This window comes from Ammospiza caudacuta, chromosome 34, assembly GCF_027887145.1.
Source record: "Ammospiza caudacuta isolate bAmmCau1 chromosome 34, bAmmCau1.pri, whole genome shotgun sequence".
Classification (NCBI taxonomy): domain Eukaryota; kingdom Metazoa; phylum Chordata; class Aves; order Passeriformes; family Passerellidae; genus Ammospiza; species Ammospiza caudacuta.
Window position 1 is genome coordinate 3,220,416 of NC_080626.1, and position 15,278 is coordinate 3,235,693.

The 15,278-nt window shown below is 49.4% G+C and overlaps 1 protein-coding gene across 1 annotated transcript; it reads right to left on the reverse strand.

Moving 5' to 3' along the window:
- Positions 1–1,693: 1,693 nt before the first annotated feature.
- LOC131570351 (sulfotransferase 2B1-like) lies at positions 1,694–13,185 on the reverse strand. Its single transcript, XM_058822700.1, has 5 exons — positions 13,053–13,185; positions 10,482–10,690; positions 6,650–6,776; positions 4,221–4,315; positions 1,694–1,900 (listed from the first exon to the last, which is right to left on the reverse strand). Exons 1-5 carry the CDS (start codon positions 13,183–13,185, stop codon positions 1,694–1,696), a joined length of 771 nt encoding a protein of 256 aa, XP_058678683.1.
- Positions 13,186–15,278: the final 2,093 nt, after the last annotated feature.

Genomic DNA, 15,278 nt, shown 5'->3' on the forward strand with positions numbered 1-15,278 from the left:
CCCAATGTCCCCCCAGTGTCCCCAACGTCCCCAATGTCCCCTCAAGACCCCCAATGTCCCCAATGTCCCCAATGTCCCCAATCCCCCCCAAGCCCCCCAATGTCCCCTCAATGTCCCCAATGTTCCCCCAACATCCCCAGTGTCCCCAACGTCCCCAGTGTCCCCAGTGTCCCCCAATGTCCCCAATCCCCTCAACGTCCCCAATGTCCCCAATGTCCCAATGTCCCCTCAATCCCCCCAATGTCCCCAATCCCCTCAACATCCCCAATGTCCCCAATGTCCCCTCAATCCCCCCAGTGTCCCCAGTGTCCCCGCTGTCCCCAATGTCCCCTCAATGCCCCGCTGTCCCCGCTGTCCCCTCAATCCCCTCAATCCCCCGCTGTCCCCGCTGTCCCCAGTGTCCCCAATATCCCCTCAATGTCCACAATGTCCCCAGTGTCCCCCCCACGTCCCCTCAATGTCCCCAATATCCCCGCTGTCCCCAATGTCCCCTCAATCCCCCCAGTGTCCCCAGTCCCCTCACTGTCCCCAATGTCCCCTCAATCCCCCGCTGTCCCCGCTGTCCCCGCTGTCCCCAATATCCCCCCAGTGTCCCCAGTGTCCCCAATGTCCCCTCAATCCCCCCAATGTCCCCAGTCCCCTCACTGTCCCCTCAATCCCCCGCTGTCCCTGCTGTCCCCAATATCCCCCCAGTGTCCCCACTGTCCCCAGTGTCCCCAATATCCCCTCAATCCCCCCGATGTCCCCACTGTCCCCGCTGTCCCGCTGTCCCCGCTGTCCCCAGTGTCCCCAGTGTCCCCAGTGTCCCCAATGTCCCCCCGCTGTCCCCGCTGTCCCCGCTGTCCCCGCTGTCCCCGCTGTCCCGCTGTCCCCGCTGTCCCCGCTGTCCCCAATGTCCCCTCAGTGTCCCCGCTGTGGGTGCCCACCCTTGCGCAGGAAGGGGCCGCGCCGCCGGTCCAGGATGAAGGCCGGGCTGAGGCTGAGGCTGAGGCTGTCCCCAATGTCCCCCAGTGTCCCCCAGTGTCCCCAGTGTCCCCAGTGTCCCCCAATGTCCCCAGTGTCCCCAGTGTCCCCAGTGTCCCCAATGTCCCCAGTGTCCCCAATATCCCCTCATTGTCCCTGCTGTCCCCGCTGTCTCCAATATCCCCTTGCTGTCCCTGCTGTCCCCAATGTCCCCTCAATCCCCCCGCTGTCCCCGCTGTCCCCGCTGTCCCCAATGTCCCCTCAATGTCCCCAATGTCCGTGCCCACCCTTGCGCAGGAAGGGGCCGCGCCGCCGGTCCAGGGATGAAGGCCGGGCTGAGGCTGAGGCTGTCCCCCGCTGTCCCCGCTGTCCCCAATGTCCCCAGTGTCCCCAGTGTCCCCAATGTCCCCAGTGTCCCCAGTGTCCCCAATATCCCCTCAATGTCCCTGCTGTCCCCGCTGTCTCCAATATCCCCTTGCTGTCCCTGCTGTCCCCAATGTCCCCCTCAATCCCCCCGCTGTCCCGCTGTCCCGCTGTCCCCAATGTCCCCTCAGTGTCCCCGCTGTGGGTGCCCACCCTTGCGCAGGAAGGGGCCGCGCCGCCGGTCCAGGATGAAGGCCGGGCTGAGGCTGAGGCTGAGGCTGTCCCCAGTGTCCCCAGTGTCCCCAATGTCCCCAATGTCCCCAATGTCCCCAGTGTCCCCAATGTCCCCAATGTCCCCGCTGTCCCCTCAGTGTCCCCGCTGCGGGTGCGCACCCTTGCGCAGGAAGGGGCCGCGCCGCCGGTCCAGGATGAAGGCCGGGCTGAGGCTGAAGTTGCTCATGGGGTTGTGGCTCATGGTGACAAAGGACGCGTTGGCCACCACGGCGTCCACGGCCGCGGGCGACAGCGGCCGGCCCAGGAACGAGCACAGGCGCTGCACACTGCCACGCAGATCCTGGGGACAGCGGGGACAGTGGGGACAGTGGGGACATTGGGGACATTGGGGACACTGGGGACAGTGGGGATATTGGGGACATTGGGGACATTGGGGATATTGGGGACACTGGGGACAGTGGGGACATTGGGGACATTGGGGACATTGGGGACATTGGGGACACTGGGGACATTGGGGGACATTGGGGACAGTGGGGACACTGGGGGCATTGGGGACATTGGGACATTGGGGACATTGGGGGGATTGGGGACACTGGGGGATTGGGGACATTGGGGACATTGGGGACAGCGGCCGGCCCAGGAACGAGCAGAGGCGCTGCACACTGCCACGCAGATCCTGGGACATTGGGGACATTGGGGACACTGGGGACATTGGGGACATTGAGGGACATTGGGGACATTGGGGACACTGGGGACATTGGGGACATTGGGGACATTGGGGACATTGGGGAACATTGGGGACATTGGGGGACATTGGGGACAGTGGGGACACTGGGGACATTGGGGATATTGGGGGCATTGGGGATATTGGGGACACTGGGGACAGTGGGGACATTGGGGACACTGGGGACATTGGGGGACATTGGGGACAGTGGGGACACTGGGGGCATTGGGGACATTGGGGACATTGGGGACATTGGGGACATTGGGGACAGATGGACACGGATGGACACAGGGACATTGGGGGGGACACTGGGGTTATGGGGACATTGGGGACATTGGGGGACATTGGGGACAGCGGCCGGCCCAGGAACGAGCACAGGCGCTGCACACTGCCACGCAGATCCTGGGGACAGCGGGGACAGTGGGGACACTGGGGACATTGGGGAACATTGGGGGACATGGGGACATTGGGGACATTGGGGACATTGGGGACATTGGGGGACATTGGGGACACTGGGGACAGTGGGGACATTGAGGGACATTGGGGACATTGGGGACACTGGGGACATTGGGGAACATTGGGGGACATTGGGGACATTGGGGACACTGGGGACATTGGGGACATTGGGGACATTGGGGGACATTGGGGGACATTGGGGACATTGGGGACACTGAGGGGACATTGGGGACATTGGGGACATTGGGGACATTGGGGGGATTGGGGACACTGGGGGATTGGGGACATTGGGGACATTGGGGACAGCGGCTGGCCCAGGAACGAGCAGAGGCGCTGCACACTGCCACGCAGATCCTGGGGACATTGGGGACATTGGGGACACTGGGGACACTGGGGGGGTTGGGGACACTGGGGGACATTGGGGACATTGGCGGATTGGGGACATTGGGGACATTGGGGACACTGGGGACAGTGGGGACACTGTGGGGGTTGGGGACAGTGGGGGATTGGGGACATTGAGGGGACATTGGGGACGTTGGGGACACTGGGGGGATTGGGGACATTGGGGGACATTGGGGACATTGGGGACGTTGGGGACACTGGGGGACGTTGGGGACACTCAGGGGCACTGGGGTCATCCAGGCGATTTGAGGACATCTGGGGACATTTGGGGGGAATTTGGGGATTTTGGGGACATCGAGGACATCGAGGGGACATCAGGGTGATCCTGAGGTGTCCCCAAAGTGTCCCCAGGTGTATTTGGGTGTCCCCAGGTGTCCCCAGGGATGTCCCCAGGTGTCCCCAGGTGTATTTGTGTGTCCCCAGGTGTATTTGGGTGTCCCCAGGTGTCCCCAAAGTGCCCCCAGGTGTATTTGGGTGTCCCCAGGGACGTCCCCAAAGTGTCCCCAGGTGTATTTAAGGTGTCCCCAGGTGCATCTGGGTGTCCCCAGGTGTCCCCAAAGTGTCCCCAGGTGTATTTGGGTGTCCCCAAAGTGTCCCCAGGTGTATTTAAGATGTCCCCAGGTGTATTTGGGTGTCCCCAGGGGTGTCCCCAGGTGTATTTAAGGTGTCCCCAAAGTGTTCCCAGGTGTATTTAAGGTGTCCCCGTGTGTCCCCAGGTGTCCCCAGGTGTCCCCGGGTGTCCCCAAAGTGTCCCCAGGTGTCCCCAGGTGTCCCAGGTGTATTTGTGTGTCCCCAGGTGTATTTGGGTGTCCCCAGGTGTCCCCAAAGTGTCCCCAGGTGTATTTGGGTGTCCCCAGGGATGTCCCCAAAGTGTCCCCAGGTGTATTTAAGATGTCCCCAGGTGTATCTGGGTGTCCCCAGGTGTCCCCAGGTGTATTTGGGTGTCCCCAGGGGTGTTCCCAGGTGTATTTAAGGTGTCCCCAAAGTGTCCCCAGGTGTCCCCAGGGGTGTCCCCAGGTGTATTTGGGTGTCCCCAAAGTGTCCCCAGGTGTCCCCAGGTGTCCCCGTGTGTCCCCACCTGCTGCAGCTCCTCGTAGCTGATCCAGAAGAAATTCTCCCTGTCGCGGAGCTGGAGCCACCCCCGGACGTGCTGGAACCAGGAGCCGAAGGGCACTGGGGGACACCACGGGGACACCACGGGGACATTGTGGGGACACCACGGGGACAACCACGGGGACATTGTGGGGACACCCTGGGGACAGCCCGGGGACACTGACGGCACCCCAAAGCCCCAAATCCCCAATTTCCAGCCCCCAAATCCCGAATTTCCAGACCCAAATTCCGAATTTCCAGCCCCAAATCCCCCCAAATTCTGAATTTCCAGCCCCAAATCCCCCAAAACTCCGAATTTCCACGCCAAATTCCGAATTTCCAGCCCCAAATCCCCCCAAATTCCAAATTTCCAGCCCCAAATCCCGAATTTCCAGCCCCAAATCCCGAATTTCCAGCCCCAAATCCCCCTAATTCTGAATTTCCAGCCCCAAATCCCCCAAATTCTGAATTTCCAGCCCCAAATCCCCCAAAACTCCGAATTTCCAGGCCCAAATTCCGAATTTCCAGCCCCAAATCCCCCCAAATTCCGAATTTCCAGCCCCAAATCCCGAATTTCCAGCCCCAAATCCCCCCTAATTCTGAATTTCCAGCCCCAAATCCCCCCAAATTCTGAATTTCCAGCCCCAAATCCCGAATTTCCAGCCCCAAATCCCGAATTTCCAGCCCAAATCCCCCTAATTCTGAATTTCCAGCCCCAAATCCCCCCAAGTTTTGAATTTCCAGCCCCAAATCCCCCAAAACTCCGAATTTCCAGGCCCAAATTCCGAATTTCCAGCCCCAAATCCCCCCCAAATTCCAAATTTCCAGCCCCAAATTCCAAATTTCCAGCCCCAAATTCCGAATTTCCAGCCCCAAATCCCGAATTTCCAGCCCCAAATCCCGAGTTCCCAGCCCCAAATTCCCCCAAATCCCGAATTTCCAGCCCCAAATCCCGGATTTCCAGCCCCAAATTCCCCCAAATTCCGAATTTCCACCCCCAAATCCCGAATTTCCAGCCCCAAATCCCCCAAAACTCCGAATTTCCAGGCCCAAATTCCGAATTTCCAGCCCCAAATCCCGAATTTCCAGCCCCAAATCCCCCCAAATCCCGAATTTCCAGGCCCAAATTCCGAATTTCCAGCCCCAAATTCCCCCAAATTCTGAATTTCCAGCCCCAAATCCCGAATTTCCAGCCCCAAATTCTGAATTTCCAGCCCCAAATTCGGAATTTCCAGCCCCAAAACCCAAATTTCCAGCCCCAAATTCCGAATTTCCAGCCCCAAATCCCGAATTTCCAGCCCCAAATCCCGGATTTCCAGCCCCAAATTCCCCCAAATTCCGAATTTCCACCCCCAAATCCCGAATTTCCAGCCCCAAATCCCCAAAACTCCAAATTTGCAGGCCCAAATTCCGAATTTCCAGCCCCAAATCCCGAATTTCCAGCCCCAAATCCCCCCAAATCCCGAATTTCCAGGCCCAAATTCCGAATTTCCAGCCCCAAATTCCCCCAAATTCTGAATTTCCAGCCCCAAATCCGAATTTCCAGCCCCAAATTCCGAATTTCCAGCCCCAAATTCTGAATATCCAGCCCCAAAACCCAAATTTCCAGCCCCAAATTCCCCCAAATCCCGAATTTCCAGCCCCAAATTCCGAATTTCCAGTCCACCCAAATCCGCGATTTCTGACCCCAAATCCCAAACATTGAGGCCCAAATCCCCAATTTCTGACCCCAAGTTCACAATTTCTGACCCCAAATCCCCAATTTCTGACCCCAAATCCCCAATTTCCAGCCCAAAATCCGCCCCAAAACCCCCCAAAATCTCCCTCAAATCTTCCCCAAAATCCCAAACTCCCCAAATTTCCCCAGAATCTCCAAATTTCTCCCAATTTCCCCCAAAACCTTCCCTAAAACCCCAAATTTCCCCCTCAAAACCCCCAAATCCTCCCCAAATCCTCCCCAAATTCCCCCCAAATTCCCCCAAATTCCCCCCGAAATCCCCAAATTTCCCCCAAAATCCCCAAAATGTCCCAAATTCCCCCAGATTTGCCCAAAACTGCGGCTTCCGGCACCGTCTCCCTGCAGGAATTTCTCCATGAACTCCTTGAGGCTCCCGGGCTCTTTGTGGGGTCAAATTCCCCAAAATCCGCCCAAAATCTCCCCAAATTTCCCCAAATTTCCCCAAAACCCCCAAAATCTCCCCAAAAATCCCAAACTCCCCAAAATCTCCCCAAAATTTCCCCCAAAATCCCAAACTTCCCAAATTTCCCCAGAATCTTCAAATTTCTCCCAATTTTTCCCCCAAAACCTTCCCTAAAACCCCCCAATTTCCCCCCTAAAACCCCAAATTCCCTCAAATTTCCCCCAAAATTCCCCCAAATTCCCCCAGATTTGCCCAAAACTGCGGATTCCGGCACCGTCTCCCTGCAGGAATTTCTCCATGAACTCCTCGAGGCTCCCGGGGTCTTTGTAGGGCCGGAAGATCCGCGCGAAGTGGAAAAGGGACACGAGGACGTCCTTGGGGTCCCGCACGGTGTAAATCACCTGGAAAAAACCCCAAAAAATGTGAAAAACGGCAAATCCCACCCAAATCCCACATTTCCCACCCAAAATCCCGAAAAATCCCACGGAAATTCCACATTTCTGACCCAAAATCCCACGGAAATTCCACATTTCCCACCCAAAATCCCACGGAAATTCCACAATTCCTGACCCAAAATCCCACGGAAATTCCACATTTCCCACCCAAAATCCCACAGAAATCCCACATTTCCCACCCAAAATCCCGAAAAATCCCACGGAAATTCCACATTTCTGACCCAAAATCCGTAAAACCCCATGGAAATTCCACATTTCCCACCCAAAATCCCATGGAAATTCCACATTTCTGACCCAAAATCCCCTAAAATCCCACGGAAATTCCACATTCCACCCAAAATCCCACCCAAATCCCACATTTCCCACCCAAAATCCCGAAAAATCTCACGGAAATTCCACATTTCCCACCCAAAATCCCACAGAAATTCCACATTTCCCGCCCAAAATCCCACGGAAATTCCACATTTCTGACCCAAAATCCCGAAAAATCCCACGGAAATTCCACATTTCTGACCCAAAATCCCACGGAAATTCCACATTTCCCACCCAAAATCCCACGGAAATTCCACAATTCCTGACCCAAAATCCCACGGAAATTCCACATTTCCCACCCAAAATCCCACAGAAATCCCACATTTCCCACCCAAAATCCCGAAAAATCCCACGGAAATTCCACATTTCTGACCCAAAATCCCGTAAAACCCCATGGAAATTCCACATTTCCCACCCAAAATCCCATGGAAATTCCACATTTCTGACCCAAAATCCCCTAAAATCCCACGGAAATTCCACATTCCCACCCAAAATCCCACCCAAATCCCACATTTCCCACCCAAAATCCCGAAAAATCTCACGGAAATTCCACATTTCCCACCCAAAATCCCACGGAAATCCCACATTTCCCGCCCAAAATCCCAAAAAATCCCACAGAAATCCCACATTTCCCACCCAAAATCCCACAGAAATTCCACATTTCCCGCCCAAAATCCCACGGAAATTCCACATTTCCCACCCAAAATCCCACAGAAATCCCACATTTCCCGCCCAAAATCCCACGGAAATTCCACATTTCTGACCCAAAATCCCACGGAAATCCCACATTTCCCGCCCAAAATCCCAAAAAATCCCACGGAAATCCCACATTTCCACCCAAAATCCCACAGAAATTCCACATTTCCCGCCCAAAATCCCACGGAAATTCCACATTTCCCACCCAAATCCCACAGAAATCCCACATTTCTGACCCAAAATCCCGTAAAACCCCACAGAAATTCCACATTTCCCACCCAAAATCCCATGGAAATTCCACATTCCCACCCAAAATCCCACAGAAATCCCACATTTCCCACCCAAAATCCCACGGAAATTCCACATTTCCCACCCAAAATCCGCTAAAATCCCATGGAAATTCCACATTTCCCACCCAAAATCCCATGGAAATTCCACATTTCCCACCCAAAATCCCACGGAAATTCCACATTCCCACCCAAAATCCCACGGAAATTCCACATTTCCCACCCAAACCACGGAAATTCCACATTTCCCACCCAAAATCCCATAAAATCCCACGGAAATTCCACGTTTCTGACCCAAAATCCCCCGTTTTTCCCCCTAAAAATCCCATTTTTTTGCCTAAAATCTCAAATTTTTTTTTCCCTCAGAATCCCAATTTCTTCTTCCCAAAACCCCCCAATTTCCCATTTTTTCCCCCGCCTAAAAATTCCGATTTTTCCCTCCTCAAAATCCCCATATTTTGCCCTAAAATATCCCATCCCCCATCCAAAGAAATTTTTCCCCTTAAGATTCGCATTTTTAATGTAAAAAAACCCCAATTTTTCCCCTTAAGATTCAAAATTTTGATATTAAAAAAACCCATTTTTTCCCCTCAAGATTCACATTTTTAATGTAAAAAAACCCCAATTTTTCCCCTTAAGATTCGCATTTTTAATGTAAAAAAAAAAACAATTTTTCCCCTTAATATTCGCATTTTTAATGTAAAAAAAAACCAATTTTTCCCCTTAAGATTCGCATTTTTAATGTAAAAAAACCCCCAATTTTTCCCCTTAATATTCGCATTTTTAATGTAAAAAACCCCCAATTTTTCCCCTTAAGATTCACATTTTTAATGTAAAAAAACCCCAATTTTTCCCCTTAAGATTCGCATTTTTAATGTAAAAAAAAAACAATTTTTCCCCTTAAGATTCACTTTTTTAACATAAAAACCCCATTTTTTCACCCCTAAAATCCTTATTTTCCCACCAAAACCCACCAATTTTTTCCTTAAAACCATCCCCCATAAAAACCTCATTTTTTCCCCCCAAAAAAATTCCAATTTTCCTCCACATTTCCCCCCACAAAATCCTCATTTTTCGCCCTAAAAACCCCATTTTTTCACCCCTAAAATCCTTATTTTTCCACCAAAACCCACCAATTTTTTCCCCAAACCCCTTCTTTTCTCCTTAAAACCAATTCCCCATAAAACCCCTTTTTCCCCCCTAAAAAAAATCCAATTTTTCCCCTTAAGATTTGCATTTTTAACGTAAAAAAACCCCAATTTTTTCCCCTTAAGATTTGCATTTTTAACGCAAAAACCCCATTTATTTCCCCTAAAATCCTTATTTTTCCACCAAAACCCACCAATTTTTTCCTTAAAACCCCCATTTCCCATAAAAACCCCTTTTTCCCCCCTAAAAAAAATCCAATTTTCTCCACATTTCCCCGCACAAAAACCGCATTTTTCGCCCTAGAAACCTCATTTTTTCACCCCTAAAATCCTTATTTTTCCACCAAAACCCACCAATTTTTTCCCCAAACCCCTTCTTTTCTCCTTAAAACCAATTCCCCATAAAACCCCTTTTTCCCCCCTAAAAAAAAAACAATTTTTCCCCTTAAGATTTGCATTTTTAACGTAAAAAAACCCCAATTTTTTCCCCTTAAGATTCGCATTTTTAACGTAAAAAAACCCCAATTTTTTCCCCTTCAGATTTGCATTTTTAACACAAAAACCCCATTTATTTCCCCTAAAATCCTTATTTTTCCACCAAAACCCACCAATTTTTTCCTTAAAACCCCCATTTCCCATAAAAACCCCTTTTTCCCCCTAAAAAAAATCCAATTTTCTCCACATTTCCCCCCACAAAATCCTCATTTTTCGCCCTAAAAACCCCATTTTTTCACCCCTAAAATCCTTATTTTTCCACCAAAACCCACCAATTTTTTCCCCAAACCCCTTCTTTTCTCCTTAAAACCAATTCCCCATAAAACCCCTTTTTCCCCCCTAAAAAAAAAAACAATTTTTCCCCTTAAGATTTGCATTTTTAACGTAAAAAAACCCCAATTTTTTCCCCTTAAGATTTGCATTTTTAACGTAAAAAAACCCCAATTTTTTCCCCTTCAGATTTGCATTTTTAACGCAAAAACCCCATTTATTTCCCCTAAAATCCTTATTTTTCCACCAAAACCCACCAATTTTTTTCCTTAAAACCCCCATTTCCCATAAAAACCCCTTTTTCCCCCCTAAAAAAAATCCAATTTTCTCCACATTTCCCCGCACAAAAACCGCATTTTTCGCCCTAGAAACCTCATTTTTTCACCAAAATTCGCCATTTTTTTTTTGTTTTGACCCCAAATTTTTGCTTTTTCTGCCCGAACCTTGGCCTTGGAGGCGAAGAACTTTTTTGGGAAGAGGTGGAGCGGCAGGTGCGAGCTGATGATGCGGGGCCGGGCGTTGCGGCGCGCGCGGCGCAGCCCCAGCAGCGTCTCCAGCCACGGGCCCCGCTCCCAGTTGGGCACCGAGCGGCACCACGAGGGGTCCCCGCCCTGCCGGATCAGGCTCAGGATCTCCAGCATCCACACCGTGCCTGCAACAGAAAAATTTGGAATTTTTGGGATTTTTCCCTTTTTTTTTTTGGCTTTTTTTTGGGATTTTTTGGGATTTTTTTGGCTTTTTTTGGGGATTTTTAGGTCCCTTTTGGGTCACCCCCCCTGCCGGATCAGGCTCAGGATCTCCAGCATCCACACCGTGCCTGCAACAGAAAAATTTGGAATTTTTGGGATTTTTCCCTTTTTTTTTTTTGGCTTTTTTTTTTGGATTTTTTGGTGATTTTTCCCGATTTTTTTGGCTTTTTTTGGGGATTTTTAGGTCCCTTTTGGGTCCCCGCCCTGCTGGATCAGGCTCAGGATCTCCAGCATCCACACCGTGCCTGCAACAGAAAAAATTGGGGTTTTTTGGGATTTTTTCCCATTTTTTTTGGCTTTTTTTGGGGATTTTTTGGGATTTTTTGGGGATTTTTTTTTATTTTTTTCTGATTTTTTTGTGATTTTTTGGTGCATTTTAATGTCAGATCAGGCTCAGGATCTCCAGCATCCACACCGTGCCTGGAAGAGAAAATTTTGGGTTTTTTGGGATTTTTTTCGGACTTTTTTGGGGATTTTTTGGTGTTTTTTTGGGGATTTTTTCCGATATTTTGGGGATTTTTAGGCCCCTTTGGGGTCACCCCCCTGCCGGATCAGGCTCAGGATCTCCAGCATCCACACCGTGCCTGCAACAGAAAAATTTGGGTTTTTTGGGATTTTTTCCCCTTTTTATTTGGCTTTTTTTGGGGATTTTTTGGGATTTTTTGGGAATTTTTTGTGATTTTTTGGGGATTTTTGGGGGATTTTTTGGTGCATTTTAAGGTCAGATCAGGCTCAGGATCTCCAGCATCCACACCGTGCCTGAAACAGAAAATTTTGGGTCATTCTGGGCTTTTTTCCGATTTTTTTGGGCTTTTTTTGGAGATTTTTTGGGGATTTTTTGGGGGTTTTTTGGGGATTTTTTCCGATTTTTTTGGGGATTTTTAGGTCCCTTTTGGGTCCCCGCCCTGCTGGATCAGGCTCAGGATCTCCAGCATCCACACCGTGCCTGCAACAGAAAAATTTGGGTTTTTTGGGATTTTTTTCCGATTTTTTTAGGGTTTTTTTGGGGATTGTTTCGGATTTTTTGGGATTTTTGGGGGATTTTTTGTGACTTTTTTTGTAATTTTTTGGTGCATTTTAAGGTCAGATCAGGCTCAGGATCTCCAGCATCCACACCGTGCCTAAAATAGCAACTTTTGGGTCATTTTGGGATTTTTTTCCGATTTTTTTGGCTTTTTTTTGGGAATTTTTTCGGATTTTTGCGGGATTTTTTCTGAATTTTTGGGGATTTTTTGGGGGATATTTTGTGACTTTTTTGTGATTTTTTGGTGCATTTTAAGGCCAGATCAGGCTCAGGATCTCCAGCATCCAAACCGTGCCTAAATTATCAATTTTTGGGTCATTTTGGGCTTTTTTTCTGATTTTTTTTTTGTTTTTTGTTTTTTTAGGGATTTTTCCCATTTTTTTCGGGTTTTTTGTGACTTTTTTTGGTGCATTTTAATGTCAGGTGAGGCTCGGGATCTGCAGCACCCAAACCATGTCTAAAATATCAAATTTTGGGTCATTTTGGGCTTTTTTCTGATTTTTTTTTTGTTTTTTTAGGGATTTTTCCCTTTTTTTTTCGGGTTTTTGGTGACTTTTTCGGTGCATTTTAAGGTCAGATCAGGCCCAGGATCTGCAGCACCCAAACCGTTCCTACAGGGAAAATTTTCCCCCCAAAATCCCAGAATTTCCCCCCAGATCCCAAAATTTCTGGAATTTGCCCAAAATCCCCATTTTTCCCCCCAGACCTCGCTCAATTTTTGGCCTTCTCCCCTTCATTTCCCCCCATAATTTTGTGATTTTCCCCCCAAAATTCCAGAATTTTCCTCCCCAAAATCCCGGAATTTCTCCCCCAAAATTCCAGGATTTCCCTCCCAAAATCCCGGAATTTCTCCCCAGATTTGGATTTTCCTCTCCAAATTCCAGATTTTCCTCCCAAAGTTCCGAAATTTTCCCCCCAAAATTCTGGATTTTCCTCCCCAAAATTCCAGATTTTCCTCCACAAGTTGTGAAATCTTCCCTCCAAAATTCTGGATTTTCCTCCCCTAAATTCCAGATTTTCCTCCCAAAACTCCGGATTTCCCCCCAAAAATTCTGGATTTTCCTCCCAAAGTTGTGAAATTTTTCCCCCAAAATTCCGGATTTTCCTCCCCAAAATTCCAGATTTTCCTCCCAAAACTCCGGATTTCTCCCCCAAAATTCCGGATTTTCCCCCCCAGACCCCAGAATTCCCTGGAAAATTCCGGAATTTCCCCAAACTCGCCGTTTTTCCCCGATTCTGACCGGATTTCTGGTAGGTGACGTTGAAGACGTCGTCGTCCTCCACGGGGAATTCTCGGGCGGCCTCGAGGCCCCGGGGGGAGTAAAGGAGCCCCGGGAACGTCACCCCCCCGTGCTGGAAGTACCCGCGCGACATCGCCCTCCTCGAAGGAGAGAAAAACACAAAAATTCATCCCAAAATCTGCCCCGAAAACCCCCGTCAAAATCGGCCGAGAATTCCCAAAGTTCTGCCCAAAAATCGCCCAGAAATTCCCCCAAAATCCACCCAGAAATTCCCAAAAATCCACCCCAAAATCTGCCCAGAAATCCCAAAAATCCACCCCAAAAACCCCCGTCGAATTCCCAAAATTCTGCCCAAAAATCGCCAAGAAATTCCCCCAAAATCCACCCAGAAATCCCCAAAAATCCACCCCAAAAATCCCCAAAATTCCACCCCAAAATCTGCTCAGAAATCGACCCCAAAAAGCCCTGTAAGAACCTGCCCAGAAATTCCCAAAATCCCCCCAAAATCCCCAAAATTCCACCCCAAATTCTGCCCAGAAATCCCCCCCAAAAAGCCCTGTAAGAACCTGCCCAGAAATTCCCCAAATTCCCCCCAAAAATCCCCAAAATTCCACCCCAAAATCCACCCAGAAATCCCAAAAAATCCCCCCCAAAAATCCCCAAAATCCACCCCAAAATCCGCCCAGAAATCCCAAAAATCCACCCCAAAAATCCCTGTAAAAACCTGCCCAGAAATTCCCCAAATCCCCCCCAAATCCCTCCACAAAAATCCCCAAAATTCCACCCCAAAATCCACCCAGAAATTCCCAAAAATCCACCCCAAAAATCCCTGTAAGAACCTGCCCAGAAATTCCCGAAATTCCCCCCAAAATCCCCCCCCAAAAATCCCCAAAATTCCACCCCAAAATCTGCCCAGAAATTCCCAAAAATCCACCCCAAAAATCCCTGTAAAAACCTGCCCAGAAATTCCCCAAATCCCCCCCAAAAATCCCCAAAATTCCACCCCAAAATCTGCCCAGAAATCCCAAAAATCCACCCCAAAAATCCCTGTAAGAACCTGCCCAGAAATTCCCCAAATCCCCCCTAAAATCCCCCCCAAAAATCCCCAAAATTCCACCCCAAAATCCACCCAGAAATTCCCAAAAATCCACCCCAAAAATCCCTGTAAGAACCTGCCCAGAAATTCCCCAAATCCCCCCCAAAAATCCCCAAAATTCCACCCCAAATTCTGCCCAGAAATCCCAAAAATCCACCCCAAAAATCCCTGTAAAAACCTGCCCAGAAATTCCCCAAATTCCCCCCAAAATCCCCAAAATTCCACCCCAAAATCCGCCCAGAAATCCCAAAAATCCACCCCAAAAAGCCCTGTAAGAACCTGCCCAGAAATTCCCGAAATTCCCCCCAAAATCCCCCCCCAAAAATCCCCAAAATTCCACCCCAAAATCTGCCCAGAAATCCCGAAAATTCACCCCAAAAATCCAGCCCTGAAATTTCGCCCCAAAAATCCTGAAATCCATCCCAAAATCTGCCCCAAAAATGCACCCCTGAAATCCCAAATATTCACCCCAAAAATCCAAAAATTCATCCCGAAATCTGCCCCAAAAATCCACCCCAAAAATCCAAAAATTCACCCCAAAAATGCAAAATCCATCCCAAAATCTGCCCCAAAATTCAGCCCTGAAATCCTGAAAATTCACCCCAAAAATCCTGAAATCCATCCCAAAATCTGCCCAAAATTCCAGCCGTGAAATCCCAAATAGTCACCCCAAAATCCAAAAATCCATCCCAAAATCTGCCCCTGAAATGCTGAAAATTCACCCCAAAAATTCCAAAAATCCACCCCAAAAATCCAAAAATTCACCCCAAAAATACAAAAACCCACCCCAAAATTCCAAAAATCCACTCCTGAAATCCCAAATATTCACCCCAAAAATCCTGAAATCCATCCCAAAATCTGCCCAAAAATCCAGCCCTGAAATGCCGAAAATTCACCCCAAAAATCCAAAAATCCATCCCAAAATCTGCCCAAAAATCCAGCCCTGAAATCCTGAAAATTCACCCCAAAAATCCAAAAATCCATCCCGAAGTCTGTCCTAAAAATCCAGCCCTGAAATCCTGAAAATTCACCCCAAAAATCCTGAAATCCATCCCAAAATCTGCCCCAAAAATCCCCATCAAAATCCAGCCCTGAAATGCCAAAAATTCACCCCAGAAATCCCAAAATCC

Excerpts from the sequence above, each read along its gene's own strand:
- LOC131570351 (XM_058822700.1), bottom strand. The coding sequence starts at position 13,185 with ATGTCGCGCGGGTACTTCCAGCACGGGGGGGTGACGTTCCCGGGGCTC. Across the intron at positions 6,777-10,481 it reads TCTTCGCCTCCAAGGCCAAG|GTGATTTACACCGTGCGGGA; the intron begins GTTCGGGCAGAA and ends GGTTTTTTCCAG. Across the intron at positions 4,316-6,649 it reads GAAATTCCTGCAGGGAGACG|TGCCCTTCGGCTCCTGGTTC; the intron begins GTGCCGGAATCC and ends GGTGTCCCCCAG.